At 40.1% G+C, this 21628-nt stretch overlaps 1 protein-coding gene across 4 annotated transcripts in view; it reads left to right on the forward strand.

Moving 5' to 3' along the window:
- Positions 1-19377, forward strand: part of GPM6A (glycoprotein M6A) — a 171402-nt gene extending 152025 nt beyond the window's left edge. For all 4 annotated transcript variants that reach the window (XM_053402620.1, XM_053402618.1, XM_053402617.1 and 1 more), the window contains 4 exons: positions 9003-9156; positions 10930-11006; positions 13095-13160; positions 17158-19377. In XM_053402620.1, coding sequence (XP_053258595.1) covers positions 9003-9156; positions 10930-11006; positions 13095-13160; positions 17158-17310 — 450 coding nt within the window. In that variant the 3' untranslated portion in view covers positions 17311-19377. The remainder of the gene's footprint in view (positions 1-9002; positions 9157-10929; positions 11007-13094; positions 13161-17157) is intronic.
- The last annotated feature ends 2251 nt before the right edge of the window (positions 19378-21628 follow it).

Below are 21628 nucleotides of genomic sequence, written 5' to 3' on the forward strand. Positions count from 1 at the left end.
AGGTGGGAGATTGGGAAGATGCATCATAATGATGTCATGAAAGGAATAAGTAGAACTAGATATTCCAAGGGGGTCAGAGGAAAATGAAGAATAAGTGATTTATTTTCATAAAACCTGGCAGTCCCAGTAGAAGCCACTGGTAGCTTGTTCATTGGTTTTCTGCTTGGCAAGCAAGGAGGTGATAGAAGTGACGATGAAGAAGAGTAGCAGGTGATAATGGTAGTGAGGAGGTAGACTCTCTAAGCACAGAATCAAAGAATTGTAGAGCTGTAAGGAACCCCAAGGGCCATCTAGTCCAACCCTCTGCAATATAGTAATTTCAAGTAAGGGAGCTCATGGAATGTGTCTTCTCCCAGGGCCCTCCAAAACTTGCAGCCAACACCAAGACTGCCCAGGCTTCTTTCATTAACAATTAGAATGCAATATGAATACTTTCCAAAGAGAATTATGCTTTATTTGGATTCACCTTTTCATAGTTATGCTGACTCTGATGTCAACTGTCAGACATTTCCTTCTAAATTCTCCACTGCTAGCAGTTTGAGTAGAATCTCCATTGTTCATAAGATGAATGTATAATTCTACACATTCACTCACAGCTGGCAGGTTTATTTTTATGCCAGTAGTGGGCTATTCATCACCTTGATTGCTACTTAGCTTTATAATAAGTAGACTGCACTATCGCAGGCCCAGCTGCTTGTATATAGTAATTGCAACTACGTAGTAGGCACTCTCTTTGCCATTCCATTTACGTCCTTTCTAAAGGGATCTAATTCAATTACCAAATATTCCATTCTTCCCTCTGGTTCATCATGATAATTAAATTGTTGACTGCCGTGTCTGATTCTTTCATTCCTTTTCAGCTGAGAATTTACCCATAAGCAATACTTCATTTACCTGTGACTGAATCCTAGGACTGGGTCTGCATTTCTCTACCTTAACAGGACCGAGAGATTACAAGATAGAGAGTTCGTATGCCTCTTTTGTGGCATGCAACATCTCTCATGTGAGCATGGTAACCATTTTTCTTGTTGCTGTGGCAACCTTGCACATCTCCGTTAAGGACTATTCACCAGCGTTTTGAAATAGAGTTCTGGGTGCATTTAGCAGACGTGGGCTGTGTCATGTCCTTGCATTTGGTGTCACTCTGCAAGTGGAGGCTGGCAGAGCTAGACTGAGGCATTCTACTGTCAACCCAGCCCCGGACAAAGGGGGTTGGGATTGAGCCCTAAGTCAAATATATGCATGCTTATTGTGGGATGTGCTAATAATTAGGCTCTTGTCGCAAAACAAAACAGCATTGCAGTGGCATTGTAGGCAGACCTACCCACACAAATGCTTGGGCTGGAGTTTAACAAGTTCTAAATAGCTAATTCAAGAGAACAGAAGCCCAACTTTCAATAACCTTATGCTGTCAGAAGTTAGTAATTGATGTGCAGCAGGCACTTGAACTGTCTCAGATATATTTTTCTTCCCATAACATTATTTTTTTCACATCATGTTTGCATAGGCTTCACTGTATAGATTTAATTACAAATATTACTGAAGTATGATAAATTACTACGTATTGATTCATTATTAATAGAGCATTCCACACATCGTTCTCATTTTTTTCCTCATGAAAAACAGTTGGAGGCAGGAAAGTAAACCTGGAAGAATCAATCACATTGACATCAATTAATAATGCAGAAGGGAATATATGAGCATTTCAAGAAGAAGGAAGGACCTAATTTAGAAGCTGTGACTCAGGGTGCTTTACACCCCCTGCTGTATATGCTTCATCTTTGCAAACAGAAAACGCGTAAGGGAAATGAATCCTAAAGCAGGGATGAGGAACCTGTGGCCTTTGAGGTGCTGTTGGATTGTAACTCTCATCAAACCTGACCATTGGCCAGGTTTGCTGGAGTTGGCATCTTACATCCGGAGGACCTCTGGTCTAAAGTTAAAAAGAGGTGGAGAATAGAAGTACCAGTGGAAGAACCCTGAGTGAATATTATTCTGACCAATATGCCTGTTCTAGCTGTTTTGCTAGTTCTGCTGTTGACATTGTCACCAACAGGGAAGAGACAATTGGGAATGAAGAAGGGAAACAATGTGGATGGCAGCAGGCCAGCACACTGGGTGTATACCCAGCCTCCTCCCCAAAATGTATATCAGGTTCTTAATACTTAGTGTAACAAGAAATAAAATGAAATTGTCTTTCTAAAACAATAACAACCCACAAGGAGATACCTTGTAAAATTGGAATGCTGTTCAGGTTGTGGTGGTGGTAGTTAGATCTTGCTGTAATTTATAATGGTTTAATTGAAGATTGAAATGTGCATCTGTATAGGCACAAACTCGTCTGCAGGGCCAGCCCTACCATTAGGCAGAGAGAGGCAACCTCCTCAGGTGGCAGGTGCTTTGGGTGGAGGAAAAAGGTAATGAGGTGTTGGAGGACAAAGCTGTGTAGGACCCCTAAGTCAAACTACTGCCCCCAGGAGACATAACAAAATCCTTTCCCAAAAACTACAGGTTGGCTGACAGTAGAATCCTGTGAATGTCTACTCAGAAGACACTTGGACTTGGAGGATAGGATTGTTAGTGGCTAATAGCCATGATTGCTAGGTTCTGCCTCCACTGTTGCAAGCCTTAAGCTTCTGAATATCAGTTCCTTCATGAATCTCCTCCAAGAGGTGTCTGTCCATAATTAGGTTGACTATAATGAACTTTACAGTGCATAAGACTTATATTACTAGGCAAATTGTTGCTTGGCCAAAACAGTGGCTATGTAGATCTTCTGACATACAATCTGGTAAATTTCTTCAGCTTTCTTTCCCTTTCAACACGGTATTGAACAAATTTAGCCTTGGTGAATTCAATAGAAGAAATTGCTGTAATTTCACATATTTCATTATAACTATGTTTTACATGACAGTATTAGTTGGTATTCTAATAATAATGACCTAATAATAATTTTCATCATGTAGAAGAGGGATTTTTTTTTACTCAAAACCAGAGCAAGCATGAAACTAAAATTAGAAATAAAATGAGACTTACATTATCTGTGCAGTTCTAGTCATGTCTACTCAGAAGTAAGTCATTTTAAGTTCAGTGAACTGAACTGCCAGATATGTGTGTATAAGATTGCTTTAACTCTGAAGAAATAAACAATCACACTTGATCTTAGCCAAAAGGCCGAGAAGCCTTTTGTCTTTTATCCTGGTCTGTGACCGCAATAAAGTTCATTCATTCATTCAACAATCACAAATTAATTTAGTCTGCAGACATAATTCTTCAAGTCTTCTTAATTTAGGATACTGACTGAGATAAATCAAATTCCACTTGTACTCAGCTCTGAGGCATATCCAAAACCCATTGTTGTTTTTCCCCTTTTATGTAAGTAAGCAGTTCTGCAACTTTCACCTCATCCTAAGCAGTTAGCATCCAATCATATTTTCTTTTTAAAAAACCTCACTTTAAAACCCTGCAGTATAAGTTCTCTATTTTTTCCGCAACTTTTTCAGGTGGGAGATTTCATGCACACCAGTTCAGCATACCTGAAAGCCTTGCTATGATTTTGCCAATCTCTGTGATTGATCCCTGCTAATCTAGATGGCAGATCAGGAGGGTGGACACTGGCAGGATAGTCCTAATTATGGGAGGACTGTTGCATAAAATGCAGTGCATTGTGGTATGCAGCATTCATTGATTATGAGGTGGGGTGGGGAAATCCACTAGCAAAGCAACATCCAGATCCATTTCGCTGTTGGCAGGCTAGGAGGAAGCTTCTTCCTTTCCCCTCCCATTGACTGAAGTGGGAAGGAAAGGGAATTACCTATGCCGGAATTAGGATGGGGGTACTCTTGCACCAGATTCTAGGGCATGTCAGGGAAGTGAGTTGGCTTTGAATGCACCATATGCATGCCCTCCCTGACATACACTCTTCTTCGCTGGCAGCAAATCATCAACAGAACAACTGTGCCAGTGTACATAGGGACTTTGGGTAATATAAGTGTTATCCCACCAGTATATCTGTCTCTGTCATGAAGTATCACTTACACTGCTCTCAAGACCCCTCAGCCAGCTTTATGGTAAGTATGGGATTGCACTACAGTGGTATCTCGGGTTACAGACGCTTCAGGTTACAGACGCTTCAGGTCATAGACTCTGATAACCCAGAAATAGTACCTCAGGTTAAGAACTTTGCTTCAGGATGAGAACAGAAATCGTACTCCGGCGGCACAGTGACGGCGGGAGGCCCCATTAGCTAAAGTGGTACCTCAGGTTAAGAACAGTTTCAGGTTAAGAACAGACCTCTGGAACGAATTAAGTCCTTAACCTGAGGTACCACTGTATATACGCTAGGTAACCAGCATATGAAAAAAACCTCTGTTTATTGATTTAACCCATTTATGCTGTACTCATCACAAAACTTTCCTCAGATGGCTTACAGTATAAATGTACAGGTGCAAGTATGCAACAGTCGTAATCTAAAGCAGCATAAAACAACTGGGACAATAGGAACAGCAGCAGATAAGAAGGCAGCAGAACACCAGACAGGAGATAAAACATGCCTGAGAGTATAAAGTGGTCTTTACCTGGCATTGAAATGGCATCAAGGTTGAAACATACCTAATGGAATTAACCCTTTCCTCAAACAGAGTCTAGATTGCTAGTCCCACATAGGACCCTAGGGGCCAGTTTTTATGTTAGAGGAGTGACATGGTTGCTTCCCTTGCATCCACTCCCCACTTGCTCTATCCCACATGTCTGCCCCATTTCCACTGCTACTTTCTATCTTACCAGCAAGGCCGGGGAGCTGTCCAGCAGAGTCAAGGCATGAGCTGTCCAACCAAGAAATGCCACAGAACTGGGTGCTGAGCAGAGTGACATTTTGTATCAGCATTAGCTTGGCACCAACTCATCATTCTTATAGCTGCCCCACCCTTTCCTAAAGCATCAGCAGGGCCCTGATCCAATTAACTTGCTGGTTTTTACATCATTCTTCAAAGTAGGTCTCAGGATGTGAGGGCCCATTCTGCTAGATACTTGCACTGTGCTGCTGGTCCCTCTGCTCAGATGAAAGTTATGTGTTGAACATCCATGTCTGAATACAAATCCTTACGTTCAACTGCCTGGGTTCAGCTGCTGGCAATGTAGCCCATATGATCCTTTGAGTATCCCTGGTTGGCAGCTCAAAACTGCTGTTTTGCTTTGTAATTATCTGTGGCGTTCAAAAAAGGGTGCCTCCAGACTGTCAGTATTTTGCAGGAATGATTCAAGTAGATACCAGAACTTTGGGTTTTTGAAATTGAAAGTGCTCTGTCACCCTAACACAACAAATCCAATTTTTTCATTTTGGAAAGCAACAGGGAAAGGCATTTAAAAGTGAGGGATGAACAAATGATTAACAGGAAGACCTATAAACACCCTGCAAGCAAATCAGGATGAATCCATACTCAATAAAAAATGGACATAATCTGAAACAGGATGAATGCTGAACAAACAGTTCATCAGTAAGAGCCCAAAGTCTATTGCTGATCAAGATGAATGGAAGATGCAACATGAATAGCCACTAAGCCATTACTGCTTTGGCATACCTTACCTTATTCTAATATTAGGCAGCTTTTAATGGAGCCTTAAAGGGCTGCTGATTTTTCAGTTCATGGTTTAGAATAGTAGAGCAGGATACAAGGAGCATAAAGACTTATGGTGTTGTGCCTGGGATGACATGGGAAGGTAGCTTCTCATTATGTGATTAAACCCTATGTTACCACCCGTCTGCTTCCTCATGTTACAGGCATCACATGGTAAAAACATGTTGTTTTCAGTCTTCTGAATCAAACCATGGAAGCCTACAGCATCACCATAATGGGAGTGTTTTTAGTCTTTACAAATTGCAAAGTAATATATAATTAACTATACTTTGGGGATCTTTTCATTGCACCCAGAATTAGTTTAAATGGTTGCAGAAACAAAAACATTTAGTCGGAGAGGAATTGAAGACCAACCTTTTATTTTTAGCCTACAATTTGATATTCTTAAATGACTCTGTGCTTCCAAGTAATTTCTTCAGTTAGAGTGCCTGGGGTTGGCAGAGATGTCTCATCTGCTTAAATAATATTGGTGAGGCACAGAGCTATAAAACAGAAAGGGGAGGAAATGACAAGACGTAAAAGGTAATAGGGTTTTGTTTTTTGTTTTTTTAAAAAGTGGGTTTGCTTTTATTTGTTAAAAGATCCTACCCACCAATATATTTCTCATGCTGCACAATGCTATGCATACCTACTCAAAAGTAAGCCCCACCGATTTCAGTGAGACTCACTTCCAAGTAATGGTGCATAAGATTGCTGCCATACTTGTTTTCTTAATCCAAATGATGGTAATCTTGTACTACATAACAAATTAAGATGAAGAAAGTTGAGGAATTCAGGGTTATTTTAAGCAACTGTTATTTTCCAATCCTGTGGTTGTCAATTAAAACACAGCGGGGTCTACATGGAATCAGAGTGCCCTGAAATGCTTAATATGTAGAATGAAATCCAGCATTACCAGCCTTTCAGAAAACAGAATTAATTCTTCCTGCCTAATATGTGCTCTGTGCATATTGTGATGTTCCTCAGCAACCAGCACAACCCTCAGTGTTAGCTCTACTCACTCTTTGCAAGGGATTTAATAAGAACATAATTCATACAAACCCTTCTGTAATGCTACTAGTAGCAGCCCATATGGAAAAAACAAACCTCCTCAAAAGTTAGCAAAATAGAACAAGACATCACGGCCCTCACATTGCCTCACAGGCAACAAACAGGATCTATAAAACTACTTAAACTTATAGAACAAAAAAGGAGAGAACTAGACTCCCTAGAAATCAACAAAACAATGATCAACATTTTATACTCTAAACAACACTTATATGAGTATGGAAGGGAAAACTCCAGACTATTAGCAAATAGGTGTAGGAAAAAAGCACTCAAAACAAGCTGAGGCGAAGGAGGGCTTTTCCACAGCTAGTGGTGAAACTCGGGAGGATATATTTTCTGAGACATGCTTTCCTTTCATTACATATGTTAAGCAGCATAAGGATGTAACACATACCGCGGCATCTCAAATATCCCTTTGCAATGATTTGCTAGTGCAAAATGAGTTTGCAGTTGGTGTTCCTGACTGGACCATATAACATTAATGCTGCCATTTATTTATTGTTGTAAAACTTGTAGACTTGAAATGAGTGTGTGTATTGTTTGTTTATTGTGATATTTTATACTTCAATAAATATTAGGCACACGTGTGCATGCATACACATACACATTATATTTCATGTTGTGGTAGATCCATTAGAAAACCAACTTCTGCATGGATCCCACATGTTCAAATTTCAGACAATAAAAATGAAGAAATTATTCATGTCTCAATTGCCATCTCATCTCCTTTTCTGATGTATCCTTTCCTAATTTGTGGAATAACTTTATAATGAATAAACCACTTTCTTTCAGCTGGAACCTGAGGCAGAGAGGGAGTTCAGATGGGAAGCCAACTGTTATTTGAAAATATGTGCTTGCTCTGACCTCAGCCCTCCCCTTCCCCTCTGCCAGGAGTCTTTAAACTGTGAAGGGAGCCATTGGGCAACAGGAATGCCTACAGGGTAGCTGTCCTATGGCCTACAGTGGGTGTGGGGAACTTTGGCCCTCCAGATGTTGCTGAACAACAACTCTCATCACCCCTAGCCATTTGCCATGCTTGCTTGGGCTGATGGGAGTCGTACTTCAGCAACATCCAAAGAGCCAAAGGTTCTCCACACCCAATCTAAGGCAATGACTGCTGCCTGGGTCCTTTTGCCCACTGTGGCTGGAGCCACAGTAAGGAGAAGAGGCAGAATAAAGGTTAACAGTGATTGGTGGTGGAGTCAATGGGTGGGATGATGGGAAGAAGGTAAAGGAAGGGAGCAACTGCAAGGGGTAGGAAGGAGGTGGTGGAGGTCCAAGAGAAGAGGAGGAAGCTAAACACAATTTGGCAGGCAGGGGGAGGACTGAGCACAAATGATGAACATAGGAAACTTCCTTGTACTGAGTGAGACCATTGGGCCATTTAACCCAGTTTTGTCAACACTGACTAGCAGTGGCTCTTCCAAGGTAAGCGAGAACCTGTAACCTCTGTTATAGTCCCTCTGTGAATAATGGCTGTGGTGTGCTGTGATTGGGTGCTGAGTTCCACCATTTCATCTGCTCCATCATGGCAGAGTTAGCACCAGTGCTATTTTTCCCCTTCTCTCATTGAAATTATTGGGAGGTAAATTCTTGGTGCCATCAGTGGAAGGTATCTCTGTGGATTGAAGGAGCATAGGATGTGTTCCTCCACCGGGGTGTCAACTATAGGAGGTGGAAGGGGCTTTGGCCCCCTCAATATGTGTGGACAGAGAGCCAAGCACCCCCAATACTGAGGGGGCCACCATGTCCTGCCACCGCTGGGAGAGTGCTCACGCACCAGGCAGGGGTGAGACGTATCATGTGACCTTGAGCCCCCTCATTGTGGGAGGCAGGTCAGTGACCCTGTCCTCCACTTTGCTGCCCACATCCTTCCCATTACTCTACCCCATTTCAGCCCCTTTGCCAGTATATCTGTGGTGTTCTGCCAGGATATATGTGTTGGCCATGGCTTATCTGCCATTCTGCCAGTGTAGGTTATATTGTGGATACATCTGGCTTCAGGTCATGTCTTTCTTTTATAAAACCTTATGAGCTTGATTCCACCTGATCCATTTATATTGAAGTAATTTGTGCAGATCCTTTTATTGTGAACCATAAAAGCTTGCTTACCTGAATTATAATCAGATAAATTCAATACAGTATTGGAAAGTTTTTACTTACAAACAAACAAACAAACAAACAAACATGTGGGATTAAAACAAACAAATAAATTATAAAATTTCTTCCTTGTTCTATGACTGGCAGGATTTTTGGGGAAAGAAAATAGTCTAAAATATTCTTCAGGTTTCTGTCTCACTCTTTTCTTATTTGTTACAGTTTATCATGCTGACATATATCTTCATGCTGGCCTGGTTGGGCGTTACAGCGTTCACCTCTCTGCCTGTTTACATGTACTTCAACATGTGGACTATTTGCAAAAACACCACCCTAGTGGAAGGGGCAAACCTCTGCTTGGACCTCCGTCAATTTGGTAAGTGAATGACTTGTTGATCAGTTTTATCAATTTTTTTTAAAACCTCATTAAAATGCTTGTGTCACTTTTAGAAATACTAGATCAAACATCTAGTCAACAAATGTCAGTGAATAAAATGAACACATTTTAGTCAGCCTTGCTTGCATGTGCAGGAGATAGTATTTGTGGACATGATGATGACAGCTTGTAAATTGTACCCATAGTCGCTTTTCAGATTTCATGCTAAGCCAAATTGTAGCACTATGTGCATTAGTAGCAATGAGCCTTGAGCTTGCATGCTCCCTATCTTCTCTTACTGTGCAAGGATAAACTTAAACTTTATTGCAATTTTAAATGAACTACAGCTTATTTTTACATCCAAACAAACCATAGTTTAATGAGAGTTTTAAAACTTCTAAAATCTTGCCCATGGTCACAGCAGTGGAGAGGCAGGAGGGAAGGAATACATGAATCCAAGGCTCGTTCTTGCCTGTACACATAACGCTAAGTCATGGTTTAGTCTTACAGCCAAACTGGGCCACAGTCTTTCTAACTATTGAGTGCCAGACAATTATGGCTGAGCCCTTTATTAGCTGAGGTTGTTAGAGCATCATTCATGAAGGACAAGAAGCTGGGTGGTCCCAGATTGGTAGTGGTGGTTTGGCCGCCACTGATGATACCCACTTCTTCACCTTCTCATTCACATCTTGGTACTGGCTTGGTGTCTTCTGGACATAATTCCTGATAATGCTGTTTTTCATTTGCCAAGTCCCAAATGGCTTGAGCCATACATATAGTCCACGTTCTTCCTTAATTTCAAGTGCATCTTTTAGAGAAAGTGAGAGCACATGGTGAGTTTGATTAGTATGTGGAGAGACATGCACGATGTCTTCCTCCCAACTATTATACTTGCTTCCCGCTAATGAAGCATCAAAATCTCAGCCTGGCTGGGGTGACTTTTAGTGGTCAGAGTTAAGCTAAGCTCATATAATGTTTCATAATATTTTAGATATTAATGCATTATTTTATATTGCTGGTTAATTGTTTAGCACTTTTATTAGCATAGGCTGGGGCACCAGCTATGACCCTATCTGGAGAGAGCTTGCCTCAGTTATCTTTGCCAGGGTAATCTCATGTCCAGACTACTGTAATGGTTTGTACATGGCACTGCCTTTGAAAACAGCCCCCAAAGATCAAGTAAGTTTTTATTATGTCTGAGAGACTCTTAAAGGCAGTGGTGTTATATGAGCATATAATGCTGCTGCCTCACCATCCTCACTGGCTCTTAGCCTATTTCCAGGTCCAGTTTGAGGTTCTGGTTTTGACCTGTGTGCTTATATGTTTCATGACTGGGACCATAAGATCTTCGCAAAGCAAGGTGTGCTAGGTGGCTTTGGGATGCAGAGCCTTTTTAGCAAGAGTAGTCCACCTGTGGGATCTGTGCAAGACAGAGGCTGGTCTGGTACTTAGGTTGCTGTGATTATGATACCAAACAAAGGCATCCTTGTTGTGAGCCATTCTGACAACAATTACAGAATGGCCTAAAATACCGTAAATAAATGTGTTTACAAACCCGTATTGTGTGCCTATGATACATAAAAAATGTATTTAGGCTTGCCGGAGCCAAGGGCGCCCAATTTAAGGGCACAGAAACAAACTGACTCTGAATTGTTCTCATTTTTCCATGTTACCAAATAGTTTATTATCCTTTCGTCTTAAAAACAACCTGAGCCCATGTCTGAGTGCATTAAATATGTGTCAACAGCTCACCGAGTCTTTAATCCATTACAGGAATTGTAACAATTGGAGAAGAAAAGAAGATTTGCACCATGTCTGAAAATTTCCTCAGGATGTGTGAATCTACTGAGGTAAGCGAAAGTATGAAAAGTTTGGTCATTGTGGAAAGAAGGAGCTCACACATTTCCACTTCTTTCACACTTTAAGGGAATAATTTCATGCTTTAATCTGGAATGCTCTCTTGTCATGTTCCCAGTTTCCTTGCAGTTTATAGCAGTTTAAGGTTCACAGATACCACCATTGCTCCATCTTCCACTCCTTTTCTTAATATAAAAGTACTGTATAATATATTTCTAACAGTAGCAGTGAAGAATAAATGACTCCATTTGTATGGGGTATGAGCAGGGAATGTCCTGTTGACACAGTCTACCCTGTGCTCCTCCTTCTCCAAACCTTTCTAATTCATATACTTAACTCATACATATACAGGTACACATATATTTCCTCATAAGATCCATTTAAACTGAACCTTCCATGAAAGAGTATGTGTGCTTAGTCATAGGAACTCTTCCAAACCTCCACTCCATGGTGTGGAAGACTGGGAATGAGCCCTGGTGCTTACAAACTCATTTCCTCCCCTTTCACTTAGTCAACTGCTTCAATTCCCTCCCTTACTTCTGGGTTGGGAGCAAAACATATTTTGAACTTGGCTAGCATTTCTGGTTTGCAGACAAACTGTGGTTGTGTGACATCCAGTTCAGGTGTAAATATGTTTGGACCAGTTCACATAAATTATGTTTTCCCTTTGAGGTGAATGTAAAGCAGGTGGAGAAATGAAGGGAAGAAGGACTGTGCATGTCCATGTCTTGATCAGTTAATGCCAAAATACAATTTGCTGCTATTTCAGAGGTTTGGTTCAATCTCCAAAAATGGCCCCAACCAAATGGGGAGCAATAGAATTCTATATTGCAACATAATTTGTACAAGTGTTTAGGGGCAATGCAACCAAACAACTGGCAAATGTTCACTTACACTGGTAGTGAATTTATAGAAGTCCAGTTGATTTCTTCAGAATACCAATATCAAGAAAATAATTTACATTACTTTAACATGTGATGCATGGTGCTGCCTCAGAAAAAAGAAACTGTAGTCTGTATACAGAATTTGGCTACAGGAGGACTAACTGGCATTGAGTGCTATCAGCATTGGAGGCCAATACTTCATCACCTTCATTGGCTCCCAGTCTGTTTCCAGGCCCAATTCAAAAAGCTTTTTTTGACCCTTAAAGCTCTTCAATGATTTGGAATGACCTTGGAGCTTCCTTCCTGTGAAGAAAATGGCAGCTCAAAATGATGAAACAGGCATTTGGAAAAGGTCTATGAGTGGGAATAGCCATTTTTGACCCTGCTGCCGGGTGGATTTTTTTATTTTTTAAAAAAGTTTAATATGATTACAATGATCAAACTGCTTGTCCTATTATGTGCATTCACTGCCCTGGGAATCCTAGAAGATGAAGTGTGGGTTATAAATATCAACAATAAATAAATACCTGAAAGACCACCTCTTCCCATATTTACCTGAGCCCTGAGGTAATCAATAGAGGCTCTTTTCCAAGTTCCCTCACAAGCTGAGATACAGCAGGTTGACCAAGCAAGAAAGAGCCACCTCAGCAGTGGCCTCTCAGTTAAGAAATGCTCTCCCCAGCAAGGCCTGCCTAGCACCTCCATTAATACATTTCTAGCACCAAGCAAATACCTTTTACCCTCACATCCTTTTAAATGGCTTGATGTGGCTGGTCTTCCTGGAACTTCTACATAAGGTTTTCCTCCTTTATTTACTGCTTTTATGATCTTGTAGCTCTCCTCTGTTTTATCCTGATGTTTTAGCACTGTGGTATTTAATTGTATCATTCTCAGCTTTGTGGTTTCATATTGTTTTAAAAGTTGACCAGAGAACAGCAGGTATGGGGCGACACAGGAAGATAATTAACAGATAAATAAATACTGAGATGGTACTTGCACAGTGGTACTTGCAAAATGTGACCTTACTATTGGTATTATTTGAACGTCACCCCTAGAGCAATGGTTATGGAGCGGCACAGAAATAAAATGAATGAATGAATATTGGGCTGCCTAATCCATGCATGGCAGTGCAGCAGCACCTGGGCTTTATTATTAGCATCCTCAATTTGCAACTTGTTTCCCTTGTTCCATTTGCAGCTGAACATGACATTCCATTTGTTTATTGTGGCACTTGCTGGGGCTGGAGCCGCAGTCATCGCTATGGTAAGATATAGAAACCTTTCCCTTGGTGGTAAAAGTCACAATGAATATAAGGGATGCTTGTTCTCTAAATCGAATAATATTAAATGCAATGTGCAAGAGCTTTAAGTCCTATCATCCAAGTATTTTTTTGAAAGAGAAGAGCATATCCCACCTCATTTTATCCTCACAACAACCTGTGAAGTAGCTTAGGATGAAAGCACGACTGACCCAACTTGATCCAATAAGCTTCATGGCTAAGTAGGGATTTGAACCCAAGTCACTTTGGTCCTAGTAGGACACTCTGATCTGCTAAATTTCTATGGCTTTTTGGAATTCAGAGATCATCTGTAGTATCTCTTCTTCAGTATGCATATGGACCTTTTTGCAATGCATTTTTCTGAACAAACAAGCAAACAAAAATACAAGGGTAACAGATGTACAAAATAAAATATGAAAAATCTGTTCTGAGGACTGACAAACAAATTCCATTTTGGTACCTCACACCATTTTAATACTGCCAAAATGTAACCATTAAAAAGAATAAGTTAGGCATGCTTATAGTTTTGCAGAAGTGTATGGTTATTGTTTGGTGTAGGAACAGAAACCAGAAGACTTCTGACTTTTTTCAACCTGGGAAGCATAATGGTTATCAGCAGTTTGTACAGCCCTTGTTGTATTGAAATAACAAGTCTGGAATAAGAAGAAAAAGCAATATAGTAAGGACATGTTCCTAGTGGAACCAGAGATCCTCAGCTCACTGCTAGCTCTATTAAACTTAATGTGTGATGAGGTGGTTATGGTATCCTGTAGGTCAGCCATACCCAACCTGGTTCACTCCAGGCACTTTGACTACAACCCTCATCTGTTCCAGGCAGTATATGATCTTTGGGGCTGATGGGAATTGTAGTCCAAAATGTCTGGAGGGCTCCAAGTTCGCACATGCTGTAAAACTCTGAGTTTTGAGGGAGTTTTTTGTCTTCCCACTTTTTCCCTTTTCCATTGTGTGTTGTTTGTTTATTTGCTTGAATGCAAGCCTGTGGATAGGGAGTGTCTTGTTTTGATTTCATGTAAGCTGCTCTGGGAGCCTTTTTGGCTGAGAAGTGGGGATACAAATGCTCTAATTAATTAATTCATTAATATCGATCTCCAATTGTTCATCTGCCAACTGTACACAGATTATATCTGGATTCAGTTTAATTTCTGAAATCGCTGCTTCTAACAGTGAAATAATGTGGGGTCTGCAAGTTTACTGTTGTGAAGCAAAGAGGTGCTGCGTTATGCCCCTGCAACAAATGCACCAGAACTATCTTTAATTTTCCAAAAGATAGTGATAAAGCTCTTGCATGTTTTATACAAATCTGAACTTGTCTACTTCTTTAGTTTCCATAGTGATAAGATTGGTTTTTCAGTGTCCTCTTGTCAAAAATGGCTGTCTTCCTGTTCTGTGGCTGTTGAATGTGTCTCGGTCATTGTTTAGACAGCAAATAGACAGCAGCATGGTTGGTTGGACAGAACTTGGAGCTTTGCAACACACATTAATCTTTCTTGCTCAAGTCTCCATACTTGATTTAGCTACCTCTGCAGACCAGAACAAAGATTAATTAATACTTCAAAGCGGCTCCTTTGAATGTGCAAAGCTGTGCAAATTCTTCTATCCATTATATGATATATTTAATTCATTTCCTCTTGGCTCTCCCAAAAGCAAAGCTGGTCAATACGCCATAAACCCTGAAATATAAGACAACATTTTCACTGTTTAATTTATCAAAGTATGTTCTCTCAACAAGTACTTTGGCACAGAGAAATACTCCAAATCTTTCAGCTGACTGTGAGTACAGAGACTTGCCAATTGCAAGTAATTTCCAAAGGCTGCATTAAAAATGAATATTTTGGTTTGTATCCAATGTTATGCCTACTCAGAGCAGACCCATTTAAATTAATAAACGTGTCTGAGGAGCTATGCAGTCCTTGAACTAAGCAACAGGCCGCAACTCAGAGAAGCAGCTAAGCCATCACAGAAGGCAGCTGCCCTGAACTTATCTAACAAAGGTTGAGGTGGCTTCCTCATCCTCCAGAAATAAGCAGAGTCCCTTTCATATAGTCTTTCTTATCACCCCATATAAAGAAGCAGTGCCAGGGACACTGATAAGACAAGACTGTCACTGTCACACAACTCCTGTCACACTGTGTGGGAGTTTATATCACAAGGATGGAGTACCTTTGGTCGTCCTGATGTTGTTGGGATCTAATTCCCATCAGCCTTAGTCAACATGCCCAGTGACTCCACAACAGGTGTTATCTCAGTCAGGTAGGAGAGCATTGTGGACTTTGTTGGAAAGGCTCAAGAGCTGCAGAGCTTGCTGGTTTCCAAAGCTTAGGAGGAGTTACTTATTTGGACTTTGACAACAAAGCAATGAAACCCTATGATGGTTTTTTGCAGTTTGTTTAACTTTTGGATTTATGCAATGAACTGCCCTGAGCTATACGGATATAGGGCCGCATACAAATTGAATGGAAAAAATTAAAATCCAACGTGCAGATTTCAGCATGGAAACTGAAACCCACCCAATTCAGTTCTAATTTGTGTCCTACATGCCTCGTTTGAGTGATAGAGCCTGCCTTCTGGTACATGGCAGGTTTTTGTGCACAAACACTCTACAGACATTTAACACTTGTAGTCATGCAAGTAGAGAAAAGAATGCTGTGGGAAATGACTTAGACTCAAATTCTAGTAGCCCAGAAGATTAAATCAGTTTCTCATACAAAAAAAAAAACTCAGGCATCAACAATGTCTAAAAATAAGGAAAAGTGCCTTGCCTTGTATATATCCAGAAAGCCTTGACATGACACACTTAAGCTTTAGGGCAAGCTGCTCATAAAAGTGTAAAATTCAATTACACAGGAGCCTTTTAGTGACGGTGTTGTCCAGTGAATTGCTAACAGATGGAAGAGAAAACCCCACAAACCTCAAACTACCTGCTTGAAAGAAAAGGAGAGCTCAATCTTCTACACGTGGGCTTCTATCATCCTGAAATTGACAGTCATTTCAGAACTAATTAGTGTAGATATGAGAATAAGTCTGCATAGTAGGATAAAGTTGCCTTGACTTTGTGCCTGGCTTGTGGAGCATCACCTTCCTTCATGAAACCAAATGAAAACTAGATCAAATGAAACTAGACCAATGTCATTCAGCATATGAGCATCTTTTCAAAATGCCTTGGCATTGTTTTAACTTCTGTCAAGCAGGAGGGCAGACTCGTCAATGAGAGCAGGGATAAGAAATGAGGAGAAATGGCAAGGGATACAATTATGGGAAGCAGAAAGACGATGACTAGGGCTGCATGAAATAGTTGAAAGTAGCATGCTGAAAATAAATTACCTTGCCAAAGATTAATGCTGTTCTGCTGCTTTTTGAAATCTGATTGTGCCTACAGCAGCTTCTTCCTCCTCTTCCTTGACCTTATTTGTCCAACTGGCTATAATGAACAGATGAACAGATATTGTCTGTTGTAGCACTGTGACATCATGAGCAAAATTGTTTGGATAACCACAGCCATTTGAATCAAAGAAAGGTGTGCAAATGAGGGTGAGCATAGTGGAAGCAAAGAAGGACACTTGTAAACAACATGGAAACAGACTGAATGTATTTGCAAGAAGTCACAGAAAACAGAGACTTGTGCAAACAAGCACATAATAAAGCATGGTCAATGCTCCAATTTCTCTTCTGTCTGGAATACCATTTTGCTTAGCGAATATCATTGTCCCAGCCCAACCTTTCAACTCTCATCAGCCCCAGCCAGCCAGAGAAGTTTTGTAGGTATCAGGAAGGCAACGAGTTGGCAAAGGCTGTTCTAGCCAATTCTTCTCTTTTTAGGTAAGGGCTGGAATGTGGCAGAGTCCAATAGAATCTGACTTGGTGTGATGAAATGTGAAATAAATGTGATGAAATTCCATGGCATCTCTCTCTCTCTCTCTCTCTCTCTCTCTCTCTCTCTCTCTCTCTTTCTCTCTCTCTCAGGTTCACTACCTTATGGTTCTGTCCGCCAACTGGGCCTATGTGAAAGATGCTTGCAGAATGCAGAAATATGAGGATATTAAGTCAAAGGAAGAGCAAGAGCTCCACGACATTCATTCTACCCGCTCTAAAGAGCGACTCAATGCATACACATAAGAAAAAACCTTGTCTTACTTTCTACCATTGAATGATTTGTTGTTTAACTAAAGACCATCCATCTATCCATTAAAAAAACAAAACAAAATGAAAAGTGCTTCTCACAAAAGATAGCTAGGGTGACATCTACATCACCCCTGTACAATTCTTGGTTGTCTAGCACTTGGTTTTCCTAATTAGTTACTAGCTTGTGTGATCAGTCTCTACTACAAAGCTCCCGAAACAGCCCTTTCCCGAATCCTAAAGTGATTATTTTCTGTTAGATCAAGAATACTAACTACTGTCAAATACGGAGATGTGTTTGATTTTTTTTAAATCACTTTGTATGTGTTATGCATAACACCTTTTTGCATTGTTTCTTATATGTTTTTGAAAAGGAAAAAAAAAAGCTTTTTATACTTTTTAGTTTGGATTTTGGTAAGTACTTTAACTACAGGTATACTTCAAAGGGACCACAGTACATCACGTACAATTTCTAGAGGAGGCACACTGCTGACATTCCTTCAGATTTGGAAATCTCGCCAGGTGGACCGGTGGGCATCTTGACAGAGAGGGGTCCTGAGAACATTTTAAACAATCAAAGGTGCAATTTCTAAATTTGTAAGAGTAGGTAAAAAACAAAACAAAAAGAAGTGCTTCTTATCTTTGTTAACATTGTATGATTCTTCTTCATGTACTTATCAGAGTATTCTTCTCTCTTATCGAAGTTCCATTGGTGGCTATTCATGTTTATATTGTGAGCATGCAGACCGTGGTGCTTGTAATGCATGGCCATTTGTCTTTTTCAAAGCGTATTACCTTCCGCGGTTACCTTCCAAGAGTCGCAGTGTATAGAACCAATGTTACATCCAGCTATGCGTAGGTTTCTGCAGAATGATCGCTGTAATCCCACAATGGTTATGCTGAATTGAAGCTGTTCATGTGCCGATGTGAGCAATCACTGCTTAGCTACATTTATGAAAGTGATATATCTATAATACAGCAACCTCTTAAAGAGTCAGAAGTCTTTTTACCTGCTTTAAAAATTTAAGTGGATTGCACCTGTCTGAACTATACATATACTGTATGTGATATATTTAAAGGAGGCTTCCATAAATGTAATAGCTTGGCTTGTAGCTTTCCTACACACATACTGGTTTACCTGTCTTATGTTAAAGTGAGGTTAATGGCTGCTACTGGACCTATTGTTTGGAAGTGTTATTAGTATATTTGAACCTTTATTTTGAGTAAGAAAATATTAAGAGAAAAGTCAGTAATGTTAATCTGAAAGAAGTACCTGTATTAAAAAGAAAAAAAGAAAAACCATACAAAAAAAGGGGGGACATCAGTATTATTGGACCAAAATTGGTGTTTTTAGTTTTCTTTTTTCTTTTGCCTATTTCTAATGCTACAAGAATGCTGTAAAGTGTCTTTTAAAGTGATGTATCCTGACAAGACATTTTTGTCAGCGTTAAAAAAAAATCCTAGCTAGTTTTGTGCACTTATTGGACCATTGTGAATTCTCTCTCAGTGTAAGTGCATTTCTAATAAAAGTTCTTGAGTAAAACTCTTCTTTGTACTATTACTAGTCATGCATCATCAGTAATTTTTAACAATTCTTGTAGTAAGTAGAGGGTAATACTATAGTTACTTGTGGCATGTTTATGCATCAAGTAGTATTAGTTAATTTCGATTTTTTTTAATTATAATTTTTTAACTTTTTTTTTTTACACTTTACTGTCTTACGGGGTCAACATTTTCTGATACGTGCAGTACCAGTATTTACAGTTCTGCAGAAACTATTATGAACCTCTTTCGATTCTATATTGTAGTGTTTCAGTTTTGTGTCTTAAAACAGTGTGATGATTTTTAAAACAGTGTCTTTTAAACTCCTGTAATGATGTTGATGCTTTTGGCTTTTCTCTGGTATTAGAGTTTGTATTTTCACAAAGAATGCTTTGTAGCAGGCATTACAATTAATCTGTTTTGTACATAAATGTGCCAACAGCTTGATGGTGGCGTTTTTGAAATGTAGAACCAAGTGCTTGCAAAAATGTAATAAATACACTTGTGTACTTTGTGTACTTATTAGTTGTCCGTGCTTCATTTTTCACCTTTTGATATAAAATTTTGTGTATTGGAAATTTCAGAGGGGAAAGGTTGTTAAACGTGCTCTTGATAAGTTACTGTTTTCTTGTTTTTCAGATGGAACATTTCCCAACCTGATTGTTCTGTCAAGAGTGTATTAAATCTAAAGGCTTTGCTTTAAGGTTTTAATGGAGCTTCAACAGAGCTCCAGTACTGGTCAGGTTTCCACCATTCACTTTAATATCAGGGACAACTTTGCATGTACATCCTCAGGAGAGATTCCACAGGATTTAGGATTGGATTTAGGATCCTAAAGTATCACCTTTGAGTTGGGATTGTGTTGTTCCTGCATTCTTCCTTCCTACTTATCTCAGGCACTTGTAGTCGGGGCAGAGCATCCTGTTTCACCATTTGAGGCAAAACGGGTCATGCTCCCCTGCCTCTGCCACCACCTCTGCCAGCTGCAGAGAAGCTGGTGAAATTTTGCATGCTTCACAAGATCTCACACGATTTTGGTGAGATCTCATTGGAAATCAGTATTGATGCTGGTGACATTTCTCTGCCTGTGGCAGAGGCAGTGGGGCAGGTGAGGGTGCCACCTTGGAGGCTTCCGCTCCCCTGAGGCAGTGGCCTCATCCCACCTAATGGCTGTGCTTGTAGTGCCAGCCTGTAGCCATGCCAAGCAACTATGTCATGTCCCTCAGAGGAATCTGCCTTTGGCTGAAATACCTCTTAACCAGTTGCTTTGAACTGCAAGTGGGGGAGTGTTGTTGTATTCAGGTCTTGCTTTCAGATTTCCTATGGGGGGGGGACCTTTGGCCCTCTAGTTCTTTCAGAACTACAGCTCCCATCATCCCTGGCCATTGTCTATGTTTGTTGGGGCTGATGGGAGTTGTAGTTCAGAAACATCTGGAGACCACAGGTTTCCTACACATTCCATAGGTCACTGAGAAACAGGATGGTGGACTAGATGGGCTTTTAGCCTGACCAATCAGGACTCTTCTTTTGTATTTAGGTATTTCCTTTTCAATGGGTTGTGGTTGGGTTCTCAGTGCTTTGTCATATGACAGAAATCCTAACTGTCAGCTCCAATTCTACCCTTCCTCACATTGGAATGCTTCATATTTGTTTCAGCAGGGAATACTGAGAATACAAACAGGCTCTTTTCAATAAGCTAAAATCAAAGCTTCGGCAGTTATATTTCCCTCTCGGCATTTTATGGGCTGTGTGTGCAAGTTTCGAACCATCTCATGATTTATTTTAGTGCACTGACAGAGTAATCAGCTTCCTCTGAGCAGTGAATGGAATCTTTGAGACTCCAGCAGGAACCTTAAAATTGTTTTAGTAAGTTCAGATATTGGGTGTACAAGTAGACCTGCAACAAAATGTTGCCATAGTATGCAGTGCTCTTGTTTACTGTGGCAGCCTCCCAGCCTGCCAGCCATGCCTTCGTTCAGAACACTCCATTCCATCTACCACCCACCCCAATAGGCACTGAGCAATCTTTGACCACTGAGTATTCTCAATGATTTTGGGGGTGTTGTGGGCATTTTCTCCACTTACAATTTTTTCAAAAATATTATGTTTGTTACTTCTGTTAACCTTGGGGACCTCACAAACCTCTTGATACCTGCCTTTTGCACATGGCTAGTATCATTTTGGTTACATAAGCAATAGCACTCACAGCTCAAACATCAGAAATACAGGGCACCTACAGAAGTGCTTGAGGAAGAAATCCATATTCTAATTACAACATGTACTTCTATCATGTTACACTTTCGTCTGTTTGTCAGTGATTGGCTAATAGGAGCGTTGTTTTCTAGAAAATGTGAGAGGCAGTATTTGAAAATGATTCTTTTTTTAAAGGAACATTTTTCAGCATCTTGCCTTTGGAGTCAATTTATTATTTTATGAATCTGTCATGGATTCTCTAAAAGCTGTCTTATGTGTCAGAAGCCCACAATAGAAGAATAGACCTTGGTTCAGAATAACATCAGATCAAAGATAATTGATATTCTATTTCTTATGCCATAAATAAACATTATTTTGGAGTGGGTATCTTCTTTGCTGAAAAGATCAAGAAATTGGAATGACATTGTCTCATTAGTTCTTAGCCTTGGGTGTTCATATAGTTGGATGATTATGCACATATGATAATACAGTTTATACTGAATGTATGACTGCAAAGCTATCTTAATTTTTTATGAGCAATCTATGGCTACTGTGTATCCTCAGTCCTAAAGAAAGGTAG

The sequence above is a fragment of the Podarcis raffonei genome, chromosome 9 (assembly GCF_027172205.1).
Source record: "Podarcis raffonei isolate rPodRaf1 chromosome 9, rPodRaf1.pri, whole genome shotgun sequence".
Classification (NCBI taxonomy): domain Eukaryota; kingdom Metazoa; phylum Chordata; class Lepidosauria; order Squamata; family Lacertidae; genus Podarcis; species Podarcis raffonei.